The sequence below is a fragment of the Danio rerio genome, chromosome 10 (assembly GCF_052040795.2).
Source record: "Danio rerio strain M-AB ecotype USA chromosome 10, GRCz13ab, whole genome shotgun sequence".
NCBI classification, from domain to species: domain Eukaryota; kingdom Metazoa; phylum Chordata; class Actinopteri; order Cypriniformes; family Danionidae; genus Danio; species Danio rerio.
The window spans coordinates 9,319,389-9,337,816 of record NC_141030.1 but is presented as its reverse complement, the minus strand read 5'-3'; the positions used below and the strand labels follow the sequence as shown (position 1 = coordinate 9,337,816).

The following is an 18,428-nucleotide window of genomic DNA, read 5'->3' as shown; positions in this document are numbered from 1 at the left end:
CCTGGGGTAACATCTATGTTGATACTGGAACAGCATTCCAATCAGCCAATCAGATTTAAGGGATATTTTTACTGTTTATTTTAACTGTTTGTTTAAATTTTTTTTTTAAATGAATAGTTTACAGTTGTTGGGTTTAGGGGTAGACAATAGGTATGGATTACATTTTCGAACAAATATGATGTTCAAGAATCAATATAATAGATGTTAATTAAGCATCGCATCGTAAAACATGACATGCTACAAAAAACATCCATCATCTTCTCATCAGTGAAATGCATCTAAACAGACTCTGGGTCATTGTGTGTAAAGATTCCAGACATCTTCTTGGACTCTTTTAACGCTCTTTTAAAGCAAACAGTTTGCTGCATTTATTAATAGCCCATGTCTTGAGGTAGTTCAGTATGATGAGATTTACTTTCTATGTGCGATTTGATTGGGCACATTTTTAAAACTACTTAGTAAATTCCTGAGAAAAACTACTCAGTTACAGTAATTTGAGTATTTGTAATGTGTTAATTTACACCATTGCTTTCATTCTTTGTGAATAGGACAGTAGACAGGGGCGTGGGATCTTCAGAGCAGCATAAAATAGGAATCGAACTTGGGTCTGTGCATTTGTCACTGGATAGATGGGCTAACAAATTGTTCCAATGTAAAAAAAAAAAAAATTAATTAAGCAGTGCTTTATTTTATTTTAATTATTTTTTAACAATGCATGTTTAGCTTAATTTTTTGATACAAGATGTAGTATTTAAGTTTAATTTAATATAAGCTGAAACTACTTCTACTCTTAATTTGATTCAGTTAAAAAAATTTAAGGCAGCTACTACTTTTTACAGTGAGTGCAGAGACGGGCAGAAGAGACTGTTTTGACTATTGTGCAGAGCAGCAGAGTTGTTCGATTACACCCCCAAGTCTATTTCGCATTGTATTTCCAGGCATCAGTCGTACACAGAGTGCGCTAAACCTCAGCTGACCAGTGTCTGTCTCGCAGACATCGACTGACTCGCACGTTCGTATTGAACTTCTATGAGAGAGCCAGCGGGGATCCGGTGCACTGGCTGCTACAGAGACCCAATGAACTGTGAGGAAATGACCCACAGAGCCCAGTTCCCTCCACAAGGCTTCTCTACTAACATTTTGTTTGCGCCACAGACTGCTTTTTTTTAGCACTGTCCTTCTTTGTGCTGGTTTATACCTACTGAGACCGTGTCCTTGCATGAACTTGGCAGAAAAGCGCAGACCTTCCAAATGAATGGAGACTGGTTGGGCTGCTGTGCCAAAAACATTTTCTTCATTAGTTTTTCACTTTTTTTGCAGTGTTGTTATTTTTAAAGTGCTGTTGTTACCAGTTATAGCAAATGTAAAGAATGCCCACTTAGTTAGATAAAGATACATAGTTTTTTCCAATTTAGTTTCACACGCACAGTCACACACACTCAAAATTTTATATATATATATATATATATATATATATATATATATATATATATATATATATATATATATATATATATATATATATATATATATATATATAAATATATATTAATTAACTTATGTCAATAGGTTCTACGTAACCGAATTAAGTTTTCTTAAAGAAAGAATATTTATTTTATTGAACTTTAGTTAATGTTAATAATGTTGCATAATGTTTAGTTCAATCAACATAACATTCAGTTTAGCTTTAATCTGATTAGTTATTTACAGTAAGTGCAATAATATAATGTGAAAAAGACATAGGTAACATGGCCTCATCATAACAACACTACTATGTTAACGTTAAAGGCTGACTTATACTTCTGCGTGAAACGCCGGCGTATGCATAGCCCTTTGCCGTGGCCGACGTGCACCTCTCAAAAATTGTAACTACACGTCGCAACGACGCGTAGCGCAAGCTCTGTGATTGGTCGACTTGGTAGCGCTGACCAGTCTGGGCGGGACAGAGAGCCACGCGAATGGCGCGAGCTGGACGCGAGCCCAATTGAGCAATTGTTTACAAGTGTGGAGTCCCATAAAGGAGCTCCTGATGGAAAGTTTTGTTTTGTGTTTACCTCATAGTTAAAGTTCTTGCACGTCCGCCGGTTCCTGCATCGAAATGAGCGAGTTTGAGCCACATGTACATCCCGGAAGTGTTCAGGAAAAGCAAAACAGCAGAGAAGAAACTCGACACAGAGGAACATTAACACCTCACTGCTCACTAGCGTTTCGGAAGTGTTAATTCAGACCAACAGAGACAGTGCGCAGAAGTATAAATGCACAGCTTAGCGCGTTGCATGCGCCGTGGGTCACGCCGGTCACTTGACGCAGAAGTATAAACTAGGCTTTACAAGGGAGTATGTTACATTATTGATTCAAATGTAGTCACTGCCTCGATATAAATGCATAAAAATTGAAAAATCTCACCTGTGTGATCACATTGGGTAAACTTTTGCACTTTTTCAATTTGTACAGTAATGTTCATGTTTTGCAATGAGCATAGAATGACCAAGAGGCGACACTCACTTGCTGCTGTTGCAATGCAACGTTCTATTGAGTGTCGCCTCTTGGTGATTCTAAGCTCTTTGTCTTTTGATTCCCATATAATGAGAGCGATTGTTGTGGTTTGAATCTTCCTTTCTGTGTTGTTTTGAAACTGCGCATGTGCAGATATCACTTCACTTAAAGAGCTTAGAATGACCAAGAGGCGACACTCAATAGAACGTTCTATTGCAACAGCAGCCCCCAGCAACAGCCCCGGATTCCGCCATTTTGGAGTGAAAGCGGTCGGCTGTCCATTGGATCCTATTGCTGTCGCGATGGTAAGCAGCTGCTTTGTTTTTTTATTTATTTATTTAAAATGCGAATTAAAGCTGAGATACAACCTGAAAGATGGCAATACAACACTTACTATCACAATCATCAGCACTTTTAATAGTTTATTTTACAGACTTATAATATGCTGTTGTTCTATTGGAGTTTTCATTCCAAATTGGCCGCCGCGCCATCTAGTGGCTGTTTCCCAAATCGCACTAGAGTGTCGCCTCTTGGTGATTCTAAGCTTTTTGCTTTACCAGTTGACCAAAATTCAGTACTGCAGAATCAACACAACTTCCTTTCATTCATTTTAATTAAGCAAGTTGTTTAAATTTGACAAAACACAACTCTTTTAGTTTTAATAGACAAACATAAGTCAATTGTTTAATTTAAACATACATTCTTTGGACCAACTAAAGGCATATTTAGTTTTTTTTTTTGAATGCATATGGAACATGGAAACAGGAGTTTTAGGCTAATGGGGTATATGCACATGGGTAATTTTACTGTCAGTCAGCCAGCCCCAGGGCTTCCGGTTAATTGTAATCCCATGCAAAATTGCAGCATTTAAGATCTGATTTAAAAAAAAAAAAAAAAAAAAAAAGGTCTTGACTGCTTGGCAGAGATATGATATAAAGTGGGTATCAGACCAAACAGGAAGCACTGCATTAAATTATATTTTTCCATGCCATGTCGTTAAAATATAGCATTTAATTTTATTATTATATATAAAGTATTTTCAATAGAATTTCTACTCTAGCCTGTGCCTAATGACGGCGTCTGCATTTAATCGGTCTTTCATCTCTTTTTACACTTTAACAACCAAATGGATGCTGAACACTTTTAAACTGATTATATTTGAATTACATCACAACATCAATGCTGTAAAAGGAACCATATAAAATTGAAAATAGTCACATGAAGGTTTCACTGGAAGTTCATCATTGGCTAAAAACACTAGCTGTGCATAGAGCCCATTAAGAACTTTAAATTGATAGTTCACCCAAAAATGAAAATTTGGTCATCCTTCACTCTCTCCATTTTGTCCAAACCTGCATGAGTTTCTTTCATCTGTTGAACATGAAAGAAGATACTCTGAGGGATGTTGGAAACCAGCAGCCTTTGACTTTCATATTATTTTTTGTTCCTATTGATGTAAATGCCTTTCCCCCAAGTGTTCAGACTGTCTTGTCTTGTGTTCAACAGAAGAAATGAACAAGTTTAGAACCACTTGAGTATGAGTAGATGTTGAGGAAAGTTGTAACTATTTAATTGAATCTCTTCCTATCCCTTTAGCTACAGTGCTTTATCTTGAGTTTAACACCAATGAAAACGTATCTGTATCTGCCTTGTTTTCACTTCTGAAAACGTTAAATCATAGAAACTATAAGTTAGGGGAGCGTGGGGCACAAAGTAATGTGGGATAAAATGCATCACAGAGTTTTAAGGTATTTGCTCATGATTAACCATGGTATGCTTCCGAGGTTTTTACTAGTGTCAGCAGCCGTCTTCCTGCCAATTATTAAACATTTTTTGTTATATTTTATAACTTTTAATTTAAAAAAAATATGTGAAAGTATGTTGTTAAATCTTACATTGCTGTGATCACCGTCTTCTAGGCTAAAAGATGGAACCATTTTGAAGTTTTTTTTTTATTAAAAATATTTTTAATAGATTTTTTTATTGCTAATAAAGCAAATAAATGCGTTGTATAATAATATATAATAATCCATATATATATATGCAAGTGTGTTTATCCAATAAATAAATAAATAAATAAACATGCTGTGCTACATAAAATTTGTATTTATTTAAAAAGAGTTACGTAGTAAGGAAATAAACTATTTGAAGTAAACTAAATTTAAAGTAATCGTGTGAAACCTGACTTTATAAGCACATTTTACAACTAAACCCTCTGTCTGTTACAACTTACCTTGCAAGTGGGTAGTAACATTACCACTCCTGACACTTTTGGCAATACTGCACAGAAACCATAGGTTCGGCGCTCATACTTCCAGTGCTTATTTGAGGCTTGTGTGTTGGTAAAAATATGGTTTGTCTAACTCCATTACATGGTACATTACTTGGCCAAAACCAAAAAGTGTTACTTTGTGCCCCGCTAGCTCCTAACCTCAGTTTTGTAACACTAAACACAGTTTAACTCTGATAGTAAAACGTCTTATACAAATGGTAATTGCATGGCTACTTTATATTATTACTATAATGAAACCAAGCTGTTTCTGATTCATAAATTGTACTTAAAAAATTACACAAATAAAGTAAATTATATCAGTGTTTCAGCTGAGTGTGTTTATTGATTAATATGACAACAAAAAGCATTTTGCAATATAAAGCACCACTGTTTTTGGACAGGCAGAAAAACTTCAAAAGAAAAACTTCAGTAATTAAACAGGACTAAAATGGTCCAACTTTCACAGGGGAGGATTTAATCAATAAGAGAAGTAAGCAGCCGCTCAGGGCTCCAGGAGATTTGGAGGCCCCCAATAATTACCCAGAATTATCAATTATACACATAATATTGTTCCTATCATATTTTGTATAATAAGGGTCTAACAAATTAAAATTTAACGTAACTATGACATCTACACAAATTGTCTTACATCCCTAATCATAGAACCGTCAAGTCAGGTAAAGACTCAGTTTTAAAAACCAACTTATTATGTTTGATGAATTCATTTTTTTAGTCTTGAATGAATTTTAAGAAAACAAATCAAATGTGGAGATTTCATGAAAAGAAGATTCAGTGATAGAAAAAACGGCAAAATAAATAAATACATTATGAAACTATAAAGGGTGCATTTTAGGACTGTTGTAATGTCTGGAACTGCTTTGCGTCCCCAAATCATCCTGGTAATTAAACACTTAGTTCCATTTGTGTTTAGTGCCATTATACCATAGTGTCATTCATTATTAATGCCAGTCAGTTCCATTCAGTTAAATAACAGTGAACAAAAAGTTAAGTGCAGAAAGTAGGGCATACGAGTCAGATATTGATTAACTGCTCTGAACGATTCTGTGAGTTTAATCATTGTTCTTTTAACAGACTCGTTCAAAGTAATTCGCGATTTGTTCACAGAATCGCTCGTAGTGAGTCAATTTGTCTTCGATTCTGTTTTTGCGAGCTGCTTGCTAAGGCGTCTTCATGCAGCTATTTCTACGGTAAACTATTGTTTGTCTTCACGTTTAGTTTAGGAAAACACATTTGGTGCCTAGATATCCGACACAGTATAATTTCTTTAGCTGAAAAATTCAGCACCGTAGCCTACCCTTAATTTGGTGTGGTATTTAAAACAAAAGGCTTTCTATTTTTGTGGTATCACATTAGCTTTAGCCTAAAGATTAAGTTCTGAACAAATTCTCTTCCAATAACGTTCGTCCATAGTTAGTTTGCAACACAAATGATACACCTTTTATGATATTTTCAATGAATATCAGTCCACAAATGTAAAAATGTAACGACATGGTGTTCAACTCAAACATTTCACATTATTTAAAAGACATTTAATATTATCCATTTTTATTATTAAATGTTCTTCCAATAACGTTAATAGAAAGTTTGTTCATTGTCTGTTCGTAAATGTTAGCTTGGCTTCTTGTTTCAAAATGTTGAAACATTTAAATGTACAGTAACATTATTTTAACATTTGCAAAATGACACTATGTAATTTTAATGTTTTTATAATCCTTTAAAAATGTTTATTAAATGATTTAAATCTCACCAAATAGGAAGGTCAGCATTTTACTCCATCAGCATGACTATGGAAAAATAGTCTGTCCTCTCTTATGTAACGTCAGCTTTTCTTAACATTGTTATAGTGGCTGCCTGCAATTTTTTTTTTCCAAAACAACGAGACAGTGTTCACTCTCGATTACAATCGTCCCCATCGCTCTCATTTCAGATGTGATTACTCGTCCCTGTCTCTGAAGCTTCACAGATGCTGCCCAGCAGGTATGAGTGTAGCCGGGTGCCCATATTCCCCCATCAGACCATCGCTGATTCAGCCAGATTTTACTGAATACTTGAAAATACACAAGAATTTACTCAGCCACCTAAAGGGTTTCAGAACATTTATGTGTTTCTGTTGAGCTCAGAAGAAGATATTTTGAAGAATGGTGGAAACTGGTAGCCATTGACATAGAGTTGGGGAAAAATACTATGGCTGCAGACTAGGGCTGTGCGATTAATTGAAATCGAATCGCAATTGCAATTTGAAACATTGCCATTAGCTAATCGCTAGAGGCTGCAATAAGAAATAAATGTGTTATTTAATTTTCCCCGCTCAGAGTTAATGCGTGTCTGCAATCCATGACAGTCTCACTAGCCAATTGAGTGAGCAAACTTTTGTTCTGCCCAATCAGAATTGCGCAACCAAATATTGCGCAGACAATTTGGATAATGGCATCTGCTGCTTCAGAAGCATTAATAGACAAATTAATATCAAAGAAAAACAGGAAATCGGTAATATGGGAATATTTTGGTATATTCAAAGTCACAGACACCAAACAAAAACAGGTAATTTTTAAGAGAGGTCACAGAATTGTTGCCACGGCTTACAAATTATTGACCCGAAGGTTGACTACAAAATTAAATTGCAAATCACAGCAATATCTGTCAGAAAAATCGCAATTAGATATTTTCCCCAAATCCCACAGCTCTACTGCAGACAGTTTCCGACATATAGCTTCTCTTTCAGTTCATTTTTGGCTGAACTTTCCCTTTAGCTGTGGAAACCTGTTAATCTGATGTGCAACCGCAAACAATGGTGTTCCCACACCATCTGAGAAACATCTCTGTGGGTTTGAATTACCGATACAGATCTAATGAATCCTTGCAAAGTGAAGAGATGGTGTCGCTCTCCTTTCCAATTAGCCGTCTGTGCAACTTCCTGGCAAATTAGTTTGCTTGCTGCAGAGCAGACAGTTCCGGTGGCTTCTGCCATCGTTGTGTGTGTATGTGAGAGAGAGAATAACAGATTCCCACTCTGTGATCCAAGGTCATGGCCAATTACATTTGACATTTAATTACAAATTAAAAAAAGGTAAGATTTACATTTTTGTAAGCTTCTGGATGCATTTCCCAGAGATTAGATTTTGGTGCTGTGTTGAAAATCCAACCACTACAAATAAAGCAGGAGACTTTTTTCCTTTCAGGTTTTACTGTTCAGTAATGCATCTTTACAAATGGCAACTTTATATACATTTACATACAAATACAAAACTATACATTTATAGCTGGATCTCTAAAGTAAAAAAGACAATATATATGGCAAGAAAATGCTTAGATTGATGTTGTTAATACAATATATGATAAACTAGATACCTCTTTCTGAACACCCACATACAATATTGTCAAAAGAATGACATATCTAAAGTTCAGCACACAGCAATTGCAACAATTTCTGTCATTTTATTATTATTTTTTTGGTGTTTATGTCAGAGTGAGCAAGAAATCATACATATATAGATTTTACTGACATTTCTCAGCTTCGATTGTAAACCAAACCAGATTTCTGCTATAGTAGACTGTAAATAAATAAAATACATGCACGTTTTACTTTCATTTGGGAAGATGACGGAAACTGTTTAGGCTCACAGAACTTTTCAAAACACCCTTAACATTGCACGTTATAATAAATAATATTCTTCCAAAGACGACAAAGAAAAGAATAAGAGACAGTTCATTTATTCAGACTATAAATGTATAAATAAGAAGACAAACAAATGTATAAATAAACATCTAGAACAATAAGCATCTTCCACCTGTCCGTGGAAAATAAATAAGAATACACGTATGTACAAATATGAACACGACTCTGCGCTGTCGACGGCAGTTTATCCAGTCAATAACAGAGAAACATGGCTATAATCCGTGTAATCTTCATCGTCCTCCTCTTCGTCCGTCTCTTCCGAGAGAGCTATGGAGGAATATAGTAGCTGTTGCATTAGTATAAAACACAACAGCATTCAGGCACTGCATTTTTTTTGTTTTTGTCTTCCAAAGCATCTCTAATGATGCTTTGCAATTCACAAAAGGTGGTGGGATCACAGCTCAGAGTGAAAGGAGAGGGTGGGATTGAGTTTTGCTATGGAACCATGCCTTACCCCTGTCTTTTATTAGCGTTTTCTTGTATAAAATCAAATAACATCAAGCAAAGAGACATGACGCAATCCCTTCTTATAAACAAAAATATCGCTTTTTGGAAGATGATTTGTCAATACCACACACAGACCGGGACGGCTGAAAGATGGTTCTGCTTTAAGCCATTAACAGATGATCAGTGAACCATCTAAACATGTTCATACTGAAACACAGAATCACATTTTTTCCACATGACATTTGTTATGTCCCACGTTTGAACTATTATAAGGTCAGAACCAAAGACGTGGTGTTGTGGAAAAACATTTTAAGTGAAGAAACATCTAAATAGGCAAAATGGACATAACAAATCGACAGTGGAAAAAATGCTTACGTTTCCCTTTATTATGCAAAGACGATAGACAAAGGTCCAAATGTTAACTCATAAAAACACAGCACAGCGACCGTCTTAAGAAATGTAATTAAAATATGTTTCAGAAATATATCTATATATATTAAAATACATGTTTTTGTCCCAATATCTTAAACTCTAAGAATGTTTTGCCTCTTTTTTTGGCATTCCTGCCCCTAAAACTGGCAAAATTCTGCCTGTAATGGCATCAGGTTTGTTTTTCTTTGTCCATTCATCTGTGATCATCACAAAAAAAAAGGTCAACCATAGGCTGAGACAACAAGAAACAAACACGCTAAGTGAGTTTACGTCCCTATGCACTTTCCACACGACTCGTCACGTTTCTGTCTCTGACGCACAAAGCGGAGGAGCAGCATGGTCAAAACTCTCGCATCCCAAATGGAAATCCTTCCAATCTTGACCTCAAAGATTTAAGATAGATGAGAGCGTCCCAGACACTTCTAATGCATCATTGCCTCTGAGTTAAAAAAACACAGAATGTCTCTTTCTGACAGTCCTTGTGTTCCTTGTTGGGTTAGCAATGGGAAGGGGGCAAGAAATGGGGGTGTTTTTCGGCAGGGGGAGGGAATGCAGGATATGAGTGTGACCAGGTTTGGCATCCTCTACTTACAGTTGCAGGAGCCCGAGTGTTTGACTTCCAGGACGAGCCCCAAAGCGCAGGCGGCCTGCCTCATGGTGCAATCGCTCGGGTAGGTGGTGTTATCGCTGGCGCAGACACTATCGCCTGGGCGACTTTCGGGACAGGTGTCCTCGCACACCGCACAGCGTCCCCGTCCTGTCCTCTTGTCCCACAAACATTTCCGCCCCTCTCGGCAGTTGATGTCTTTACAGGACCTGGCATCTGAAAATGACACGAAAACAGGGTTTCTGTTGGGCTTAAAAAAAGTCTTAAATGGCTCTTCTGTGAATGAGATTATAAGATTAATTCGCATGAAGAATTAAGGCGAAGCGATATGGCATAAATGCAACCTTGATAATTATTTCCATATTGAATAATAACAATATATATTTTGATATAAGTTTGTAATCCTTCCAGAATTAAAACAGTACCTCAACAATGACTAGAGCCACAAAAAATAGAAGGTCCATTAAATGGCATAACATATATTCAGCCGATAAATTTTCAGTGGCAAAAATTTGGTACATCTCTAATATCAACACACTTTAGATTCTCAATGTTGCACATTTTTGCTGTTTGATTAGCTCCTAGATCAATATAGAGTAAAAAAAAAAGTCCAGAGCTTATCATTGTTCTTGACATTTATTTAACCAGGATTCGATATAATGTAGTTTATCGGCCCAGCCCTATGAGGAATTGTTTTATTTTAAAGTGAAGCACAAGAGTAATTTCTGCAGTGAGGATCATGATCATCATCATTGTTTACCATGCTTGAGAATGAGTTGTTACTGCTTCATTCAGGACGTCATTCAGGGATGAGCATATGATTGTACCCTAAAATTACAGATTTCCCTTTGTTCTTACATTTGTGGGATGCACTGTGTGTATATAAAAGTGTTTTATAAAATGACAAGATGATGACTTAAACCATTCAATTCCACGACACACTCACTAGACAAGTTAGTGGTGCCATCTAGTGGCAGTGTTTGGAGCTTTCTTGAGACTGATGTAAATTAGACGTGTTGCAAATTTTATTGTATATTTTGAAAATTATTATAAGGCAGTTTTGTGTAATACTGTAAAAGGGGCCAATCGCACCGAACACGCTTTTTTGTGTTGAGAGGTGCTTTTTTTTAATGGTTTACTAACAACCGCGAGGATTTTGTGCACTGCTTATGTACCTTGTGCACCTCGTGTTTTAACTGCCTGCTGTGTTTCGTGTTTTTGCCGTTGCACGGTGTGTGCTCGCAGTTGAAAAAGTCTACTCTGAGAGAAAAACGCGCATTACATCAGTCGTGTCTCTTTAATTCTTCAATCAAATGAAAGCAGAGGAGGGGTTTCTGTTGAGGCAAAGACCATAGAATCACCAAGAGGCGACACTCTAGTGCGATTTGGGAAACAGCCACTAGATGCCGTGGCGGCCATTTTGGAGTGAAAATTCCAATAGAACAACAGCATATTATAAGTCTGTAACATAAACTATTAAAAGTGCTGATGATTGTGATAGTAAGAGTTGTATTGTTGTCTTTTAGGTTGTATCTCAGCTTTAATGTGCTTTTTAAATAAATAAATAAATAAAAAACAAAGCAGCTGCTTGCTATCGCGACAGCAATAAGATCCAATGGACGGCCGATCGCTTTCACTCAGAAATGGCGTAATCCGGGGCTGTTGCTGGGCGCTGCTGTTGCATTGGAACAATCTATTGAGTTTCACCTCTTGGTGATTCTAAGCTCTTTGGTTGAGGTGACAGCAGTATTTGTGTTGCTAAGACAACTACAGAGACTTTTAAAGCTGTTTTGAGTTATCCAGAGCTGTATGACTTCACAAAGTTTGAATATTACAGTAACATTAAATATTAAAAATATAACAATATCAACAACAACACTCTGTGGACTATACGCAGATGATTTAGTAGTTGCGTTGCAACATAAAAAACGCACCTCGATTCTTTTTTTCTTGTCAACAAAAAAGGCAGTGTGGTGTGCTCCGCATTTTTGGAACAAAAAGCATGTTCGGTGTGATCATGTCATTATACGTAGATTATACTTCGTTATTATACCTCAAATTATCTTTGACCTTATTCTTTAATGTGGAAGTACGCTCATTTTTGCGATTGTTTTAGAACTTCCGATTGAGTTTCCTATGGGACAAATGATTTGGAATAATAATCGGCAGAAAACGGTCAAACTACTTGCTCTACAAGCAAGTGTTTGCATGTCTATACAGACCAAGTAGAATAATATAACGTTAATAAGAAAAGATCAGTTTGCAACATCAAGCAGCAAAACGAGCTGTTCTTAATGTCTAAAAATAAATGGAAGTGAATGAGATTTGAAGTCTCAAACCAAAATTATTCAAATGGCTGCGCCCACTCGTACACGGAGAATAAGGTGAATAAGTTGTTCTAACGCTATCTCATGGCAATTTGTAACTTTTTAAATTAGTGGCTCATTCATTTATCCCAATCATTTCATTTGTATGATTTGCTTACCCCCAAATTTAGTATGATTGGCTCATCCCCCAATGGCGGTTGGGTTGGGTAGGATTTGGTACCACGCCCCCCTTTAAAAATCATACATGTTTGTATAACTGAACTCATACAAATTAGCCACTAAACTGACAAAAAGTACAGTAATATAGTTAAGTTTCTTTGCGAGATCAGGCTGGTAGGTCTAACTTATTACACTATTGTTTTCCCTTTTATTTTTTTCTTTAGATTTTCATTAGTTAGTATTTAAAAGGTTTTTAAAAAGTCTCAAATTTGCCCTCATAAAACTTTCAGAAACCCTGAAAAAGCAAATGGGATTACACTTCACACTTCATGTTTTTCTTTCATAATGATTGGCCACCTCTGACTTCCACATCTATTTGATGGTCACCATTGATTCCATAGTAACTTTTACCTATTGTGAAAGTCAGTTGTGCCCATCAACAAACATTTTTTCAAATATCTTTACTTGCCCTAAACAGTGGAAAGAGTCTCGTGTTTGTAGGGGAGTAATCGAGGGTAGAATTTTCATTCTGGAAGTGAACGACTCCTTTAATGTAAACCCACTTCCTCCAGCCTCATATTGAATGTTAATTTTAGTCCCCTTTTCACCCAGTGTGGTTTGAAAAGATATTAAATAACGCAGAAAAGCAGCAAGAGTCAAAACTGCCCATGTGAAACATGAATGTGTTATTGCAACAGAAAACAGAGTAATGAGAACCACATGTTTTAAGAAAGGATTGTGCAAGCTCGAGATTTTTGTCTTATTCTCACCTATGCATTTCCCCTCATAGGCCACTCCGATGGACCGTCCCATGATGCACGTGGCCCGTCGGAGGTGGCAGGCGCTGGCATACACTTTCCCGTCATTGCCACACAGGTACTGCTCCGGTGAGGTCACCTCAGTGCAGAAGCGGTTGCAGGTCACACAGTAGGCGTTGTTGGTCTGGTCCAATACACATGTTGAGCTTCCAGGACAGCGCACGTCATAGCACGACTCTGAAGGAAAATAACAAGCCGTCAAAGTTGGCAGCAACTTCAGCTAACAACTTTTTACTTCTGGTTGCATGCCACTTACTTAAAAGCAGCTTCAGAGCATAGAAGTGAAGAGTTTAGATGCAAAAACCTCTGAATGCCATCTGAAATTGTCCTCTAAAAGTTTTGCCAGGCTTTTGTGTGTATGATTAGTAATATCACTTTTATTAATATTTAAAATGAAATATCTCAACATGAAAAATGTCATTTTCAACTGAAATTTCAGACGGCACTTAAAAGGTTTTTGCATCTGAACTCTTCAAGTGTCAACATATTTATTGTGTCTATGTATGTATATTATGGTGAGCATAGTGTTTTTATTGTAATTGATCAGTTATTCAGTTGTTTTTAGGTTTTGCATATTAGATAAGTTATGTCACAAAAATATTTCAGTCATGTTCAGATAAAAAAAAAGTGCTATACCAGATTTATTTATCATTTTGTTCGGACCAAACAAACAAAAAAACTGGACTACAAGTGTAAACTTTTAATTCAAATCTTAAGTAGATATTGCAAATATAGCCTTGCATAGTTTTGGTCAACATGAAGCAACCGTTTCACTACAGGATATTCTATGTGACAATGGTCTTAACAATTTGGAATTGATTTGATCATAAAAAGATGAAAATGGCAATTTACTGAAAAAGTTTCTACATTATACAATAGGCTGCATTGTCTACTACACTGTAAAAAAAAAAAAAAAAAGCTGGTATCCACACAATTCATTCATGTTGTCCCAACACAATTCGATTAAGTTAACAAATTTTAGTGGATTGAACATAAAACAATTAAGTGTTCCCAAAAAATCTCAAGAATTGTTGTTTTAGCTCATTTTTAAATAAGCAATTTAAATAAGCAACAAAATATATTTGTGTGTGTTACTGATGTCATCACAAAACACTTTCACATGCAAAAAATGTTCTATGATCACAAAAACTGATTTGTACAGAGCAAGCCTACTTAAACACGTTTTAAAAAAGTAGTTTTTTAAGTTGAACGTACTTTTGCATTTTCCCTGGTACTGCGCAGACAGGTCAGGGTGCCTTTTGCACTTGGCCCTAAGGAGGGCACACTCATTCCGGTATGTTTTCCCATCCGAGCCACACACAGGCCCTTTAAAGGTGACATTGGAGCAGTCTGGCGCACAAACGCAGCGGGGTTTGTTTCGCTTGTTCATTTTGCACCTCTTTCCAGAACCACAATCCACATTATCACAAGTCTCTGCAGAACCAATAAAAAAAGATTACGATTAGATGATGAAATGAGCTGACATATCAGTTTCATTCATTTGTATATCTCCAACATCTCCTTTCTGGAAGTCATTCAAAAGTGGTACCTTTACAAGGTATGCAGTTTGGTGCTCCACCATTGAAGATCAGCCACCGGAAGAGCGTGTTATTGGGTACATCCTCCTCAGTCCATGCTGTACCCAAACGACCACTTTTACAACAGTCCTCCCGGCTCATCCCAGACATGTAGAGAACCTGGCATCTCCCGTTCTTGCCCTGCTGAAGCCAGCAATTGCCGGCTGGAAAGAGTCACTTTATTATATAGGCTCTGCTATATCCATGCAGCTGATTTTTGGTAATTAATGCCAAGCAGAGCCTACATTGAAAAAAGAGCACATTCAAAACTGTGTGTTGCATTGACTTACAGTTTTATCTTGGGTCACATCAATATCAAATATTTGGTTACATACTGCCTTCCAGGTTACTTAATAACTCAAAAATAACCACCGAGTTTTACCGGGGAAAGATCAAACAAACATGCGAAAATGATTTTAAGGTTATTTCCAAAGGAACTTGGGTTTGAAATTCCAAAATGTTCAAAGAGGCAGCCATCTGAATCCACTCAAACTCTGAAGAAACTCTGTATTGCGGTTGTGCAAGCGTTTTATGCTCTGCACGGAAACATCCTCAACCGCTTAAACCAAAGTCCATCATAAGCGCAACAAAATTAATAAAAAAAACACACTTAATGTGCAGTTTAGCACCTTATCCGAACATCTTAATCATTTCAAGATCACCAAAGTGCTTTCTTTCCAATGCATAGCTACCTTAAATTCTCGCAAGTGTCATAAAAGCAAGTCTACTTTCGTACTTTGTCAGTTTTTACGCACGAGCGCGCAACCGCATGCACCACGCAAGCTGCTTAAATCCAAACCAATGCTCGATTTCCTCATTCAAACTTTAAATGGCAGTTTACCTTGTACTTTCTGCTCCTCCATCAAGTGCGCGAACCAGATGAGGAGCGCGAGGACGCCCTGGCGGAGCTGCGGGAACTGCCGCATCCTCAGAAACAGTGGAGAGACGCGCGCGCTGGAGACGGACTGCAGACGGACAGATGTTCTCCCGATGCTTGGCGCTCACTGACTGTCATACACACGGAATCGGGCTCGCTTTTTAAATCTATATGGGGTCGCGAGCTGGATGCCTGTGGTGGGCGGTCTTCATACTTCATAGGGGGGTGGGGAGAGCATTGTAATAGTTTGCCCACCGAAATTTATCAGGTGACATTTGGAAGTCGAGAAACTTTCTCGTTATGATTTGGGGCTGTTTGTGGGGGGGTTCAAACAGTTGGATAAGGAGCGGCGAAGTGATTTGGGGTCTGTTTGCATTTAAAGTGGAAAGAGGGATGATTATTCCTGCATAGCAGTTATTTGATCTAAATTTGTTTGCTTTAAACTTACGCCAGACTTTGAGTTTATGAAGCAGAAACTGTTCTGCAGAATTGCGTAATAACTAGTAGTTTATTTTGAAGTGATGGAAAAAAAAAACGTATTTTGATTGTTTGACGATTGCAAACATTCTTAGAAAAATGTAATGTCTTTAAATGTTAGTAAATTGCTATCAGGGTCTTTATAAAACCTAGTTAACTAAATAGAGCCATGCCCAAAGCAACAGGGTTTAACAATTGTATATTTTATAATGGCATAACTTTAATATAATATAATATAATATAATATAATATAATATAATATAATATAATATAATATAATATGTTGTGATGTAATATATATTACCAATATTCAGTTTACTATAAATAAATCATATATCAACAAAATAATATTAATAATATAAGACTGTTAAATGTTGATTTTCTTGAAATATCTGGTTTCCCATAAAAAAATCAAAAAACCTAAAAAATATTAAATAAAAAATAAATGAAAAAATAAGAAAAATGTTTTAATTTTATTTTTATTAAAATGTGTTTTACTGTAAATAAAATTATTGTGAGAAAAAATATCAATGTTGATTTAAGATCATAAAATTACTTCAAGTAAAGAGTTTCAAGTATATATATATATATAAAAAACTTTGTGCCAATAAAAAAACTTCACAAGCATGATGTATATACACTCAAAAAACGACTTGCTGTTTGTTTAAACAGCTTTATTAAAATGAGCTGAATCAACCTTTTTTTTGGGGGGGGGGGGGACAACAGAATTGTTTTATTTTTAATCTACTTAAATTTGTAAAAACAATTAAGCTAACTTATTCGAATTGTGTTGGGACAACATGAATATTATGAGTGGAATCCAGTGTGTATACAAATACATGTTTATTTTGTGAAATTGTATGTTATTATAGAAATAATAGAAGTTTTGTCAACATTTCTGATGCTAAAACTAACATTTTACGTCTTTTAACAGGTCTGTCTTTTAGCTGTTTTTCAAATTTTACAATCGAAAAATGATAATTATACAGCAAAAAGTGATTTTCTCACTTAGATTTTTTGTCTTTTTTGTAGTCCACATGTTAAAAAATTCTTTAAAAAAGTTTTCTAGACAAGATATTATTTGTTTCAAGAAATAATATGGCAATATTAAGTGAGTTTTCCCTTAAAACAAGCAAAATAATCTGCCAATGAGGGAAGCAAAATAATCTTGCTTGTTTTAAGGAAAAACTCATTTGATTTTGGCATGGTATTTTTTAAAACAGGACAATATGTTTTGCTTGTCTAGAAAATTCTTTTGGCTTTAAGAGTTTTTAGATATTTGGACTAGAAACAAGACAAAAAAAATCCAAGTAAGAAAATATTTTATGCAGTGTACACTAAATAACGCTGAATAAGTGAGCCAAGTAACCCTGTGTGCAATCCACTGTTTAACAAAGCGGACAACATCAGTAAAGAAAACAGCATGACTGTGCATTATGGACTATCAGACAACTTCCCCCTCTTTTCAGTTTGGATGCTGCATATTAATCTTTTAAAATGGCTTTTACTGTGAATTCTGGTGGGTAATAATAGACTCAATGGTCTGGTCATTCTAATAATAGTTGAGACAGTTGTTTGGTCATCCCCAGGGTCAAATCTGCAAATATAGCACAACAAACGCTTCTAAAGGAAGCAATCGGGGTGTTGCGTTACACCCGTTTACACTATAGTGACGCAACAAGACACGACAAACTCCTGTGGAGATGCTGACGCTGCGCATTTGCACTGTTGACGAGGGAAGGATCTACTTTTGCACTTTTTTTTGCATGTTTGCCATTAAGTAGTCCTTATTATAGTATTGACAAACATTTGTATTGTTTATAGAAACCATTTTGACTTTACTATAGCTGACATCTCTCTGAATTACTTTCTCAGAATTGAGAAACAAAAGATTTGTGGTATAAAAGTGAGAAATAAAATTACTGTTTAAAAATCTAAACTTGCATTTACATGCAAGATATTTACAAATTGTGACATATGAACTTTTTTCATGAAATTTGGTATCACTTTATTTTGATTGTCCCTTTAACACATTTTGTTGAATTTAAGTTACATAGAATCTACATGCTAACTAATTATCATTAGATTATAAGTATACTGCTAGGTTGGGGTTAGAGTTAGTGTAAGGTGACATGTACTTGCAAAGTTTCATAGTCAGTTTAATGTTAAAGGAGCAGTATCAACAGATATTAAGCAAAAAGTCTACTGATACTGAAATGAGAAGTAATTGGCATGTAGTTTC

At 36.0% G+C, this 18,428-nt stretch overlaps 2 protein-coding genes across 3 annotated transcripts in view; one reads left to right on the top strand and one right to left on the bottom strand.

Annotated features, from left to right (window-relative positions):
- tctn1 (tectonic family member 1) overlaps nt 1-18,428 on the top strand; it is an 845,382-nt gene that overhangs the window by 240,508 nt on the left and 586,446 nt on the right. The gene's annotated exons all lie outside the window — the stretch shown is intronic.
- Nucleotides 7,955-15,842, bottom strand: fstb (follistatin b). Of its 2 annotated transcripts, NM_001039631.1 has the most exon segments (6): nt 7,955-8,732; nt 9,937-10,167; nt 13,208-13,432; nt 14,471-14,689; nt 14,805-14,996; nt 15,674-15,824. In NM_001039631.1, coding segments are annotated over 6 exon segments (1,035 nt in total). In that variant the 5' UTR covers nt 15,759-15,824; the 3' UTR covers nt 7,955-8,649.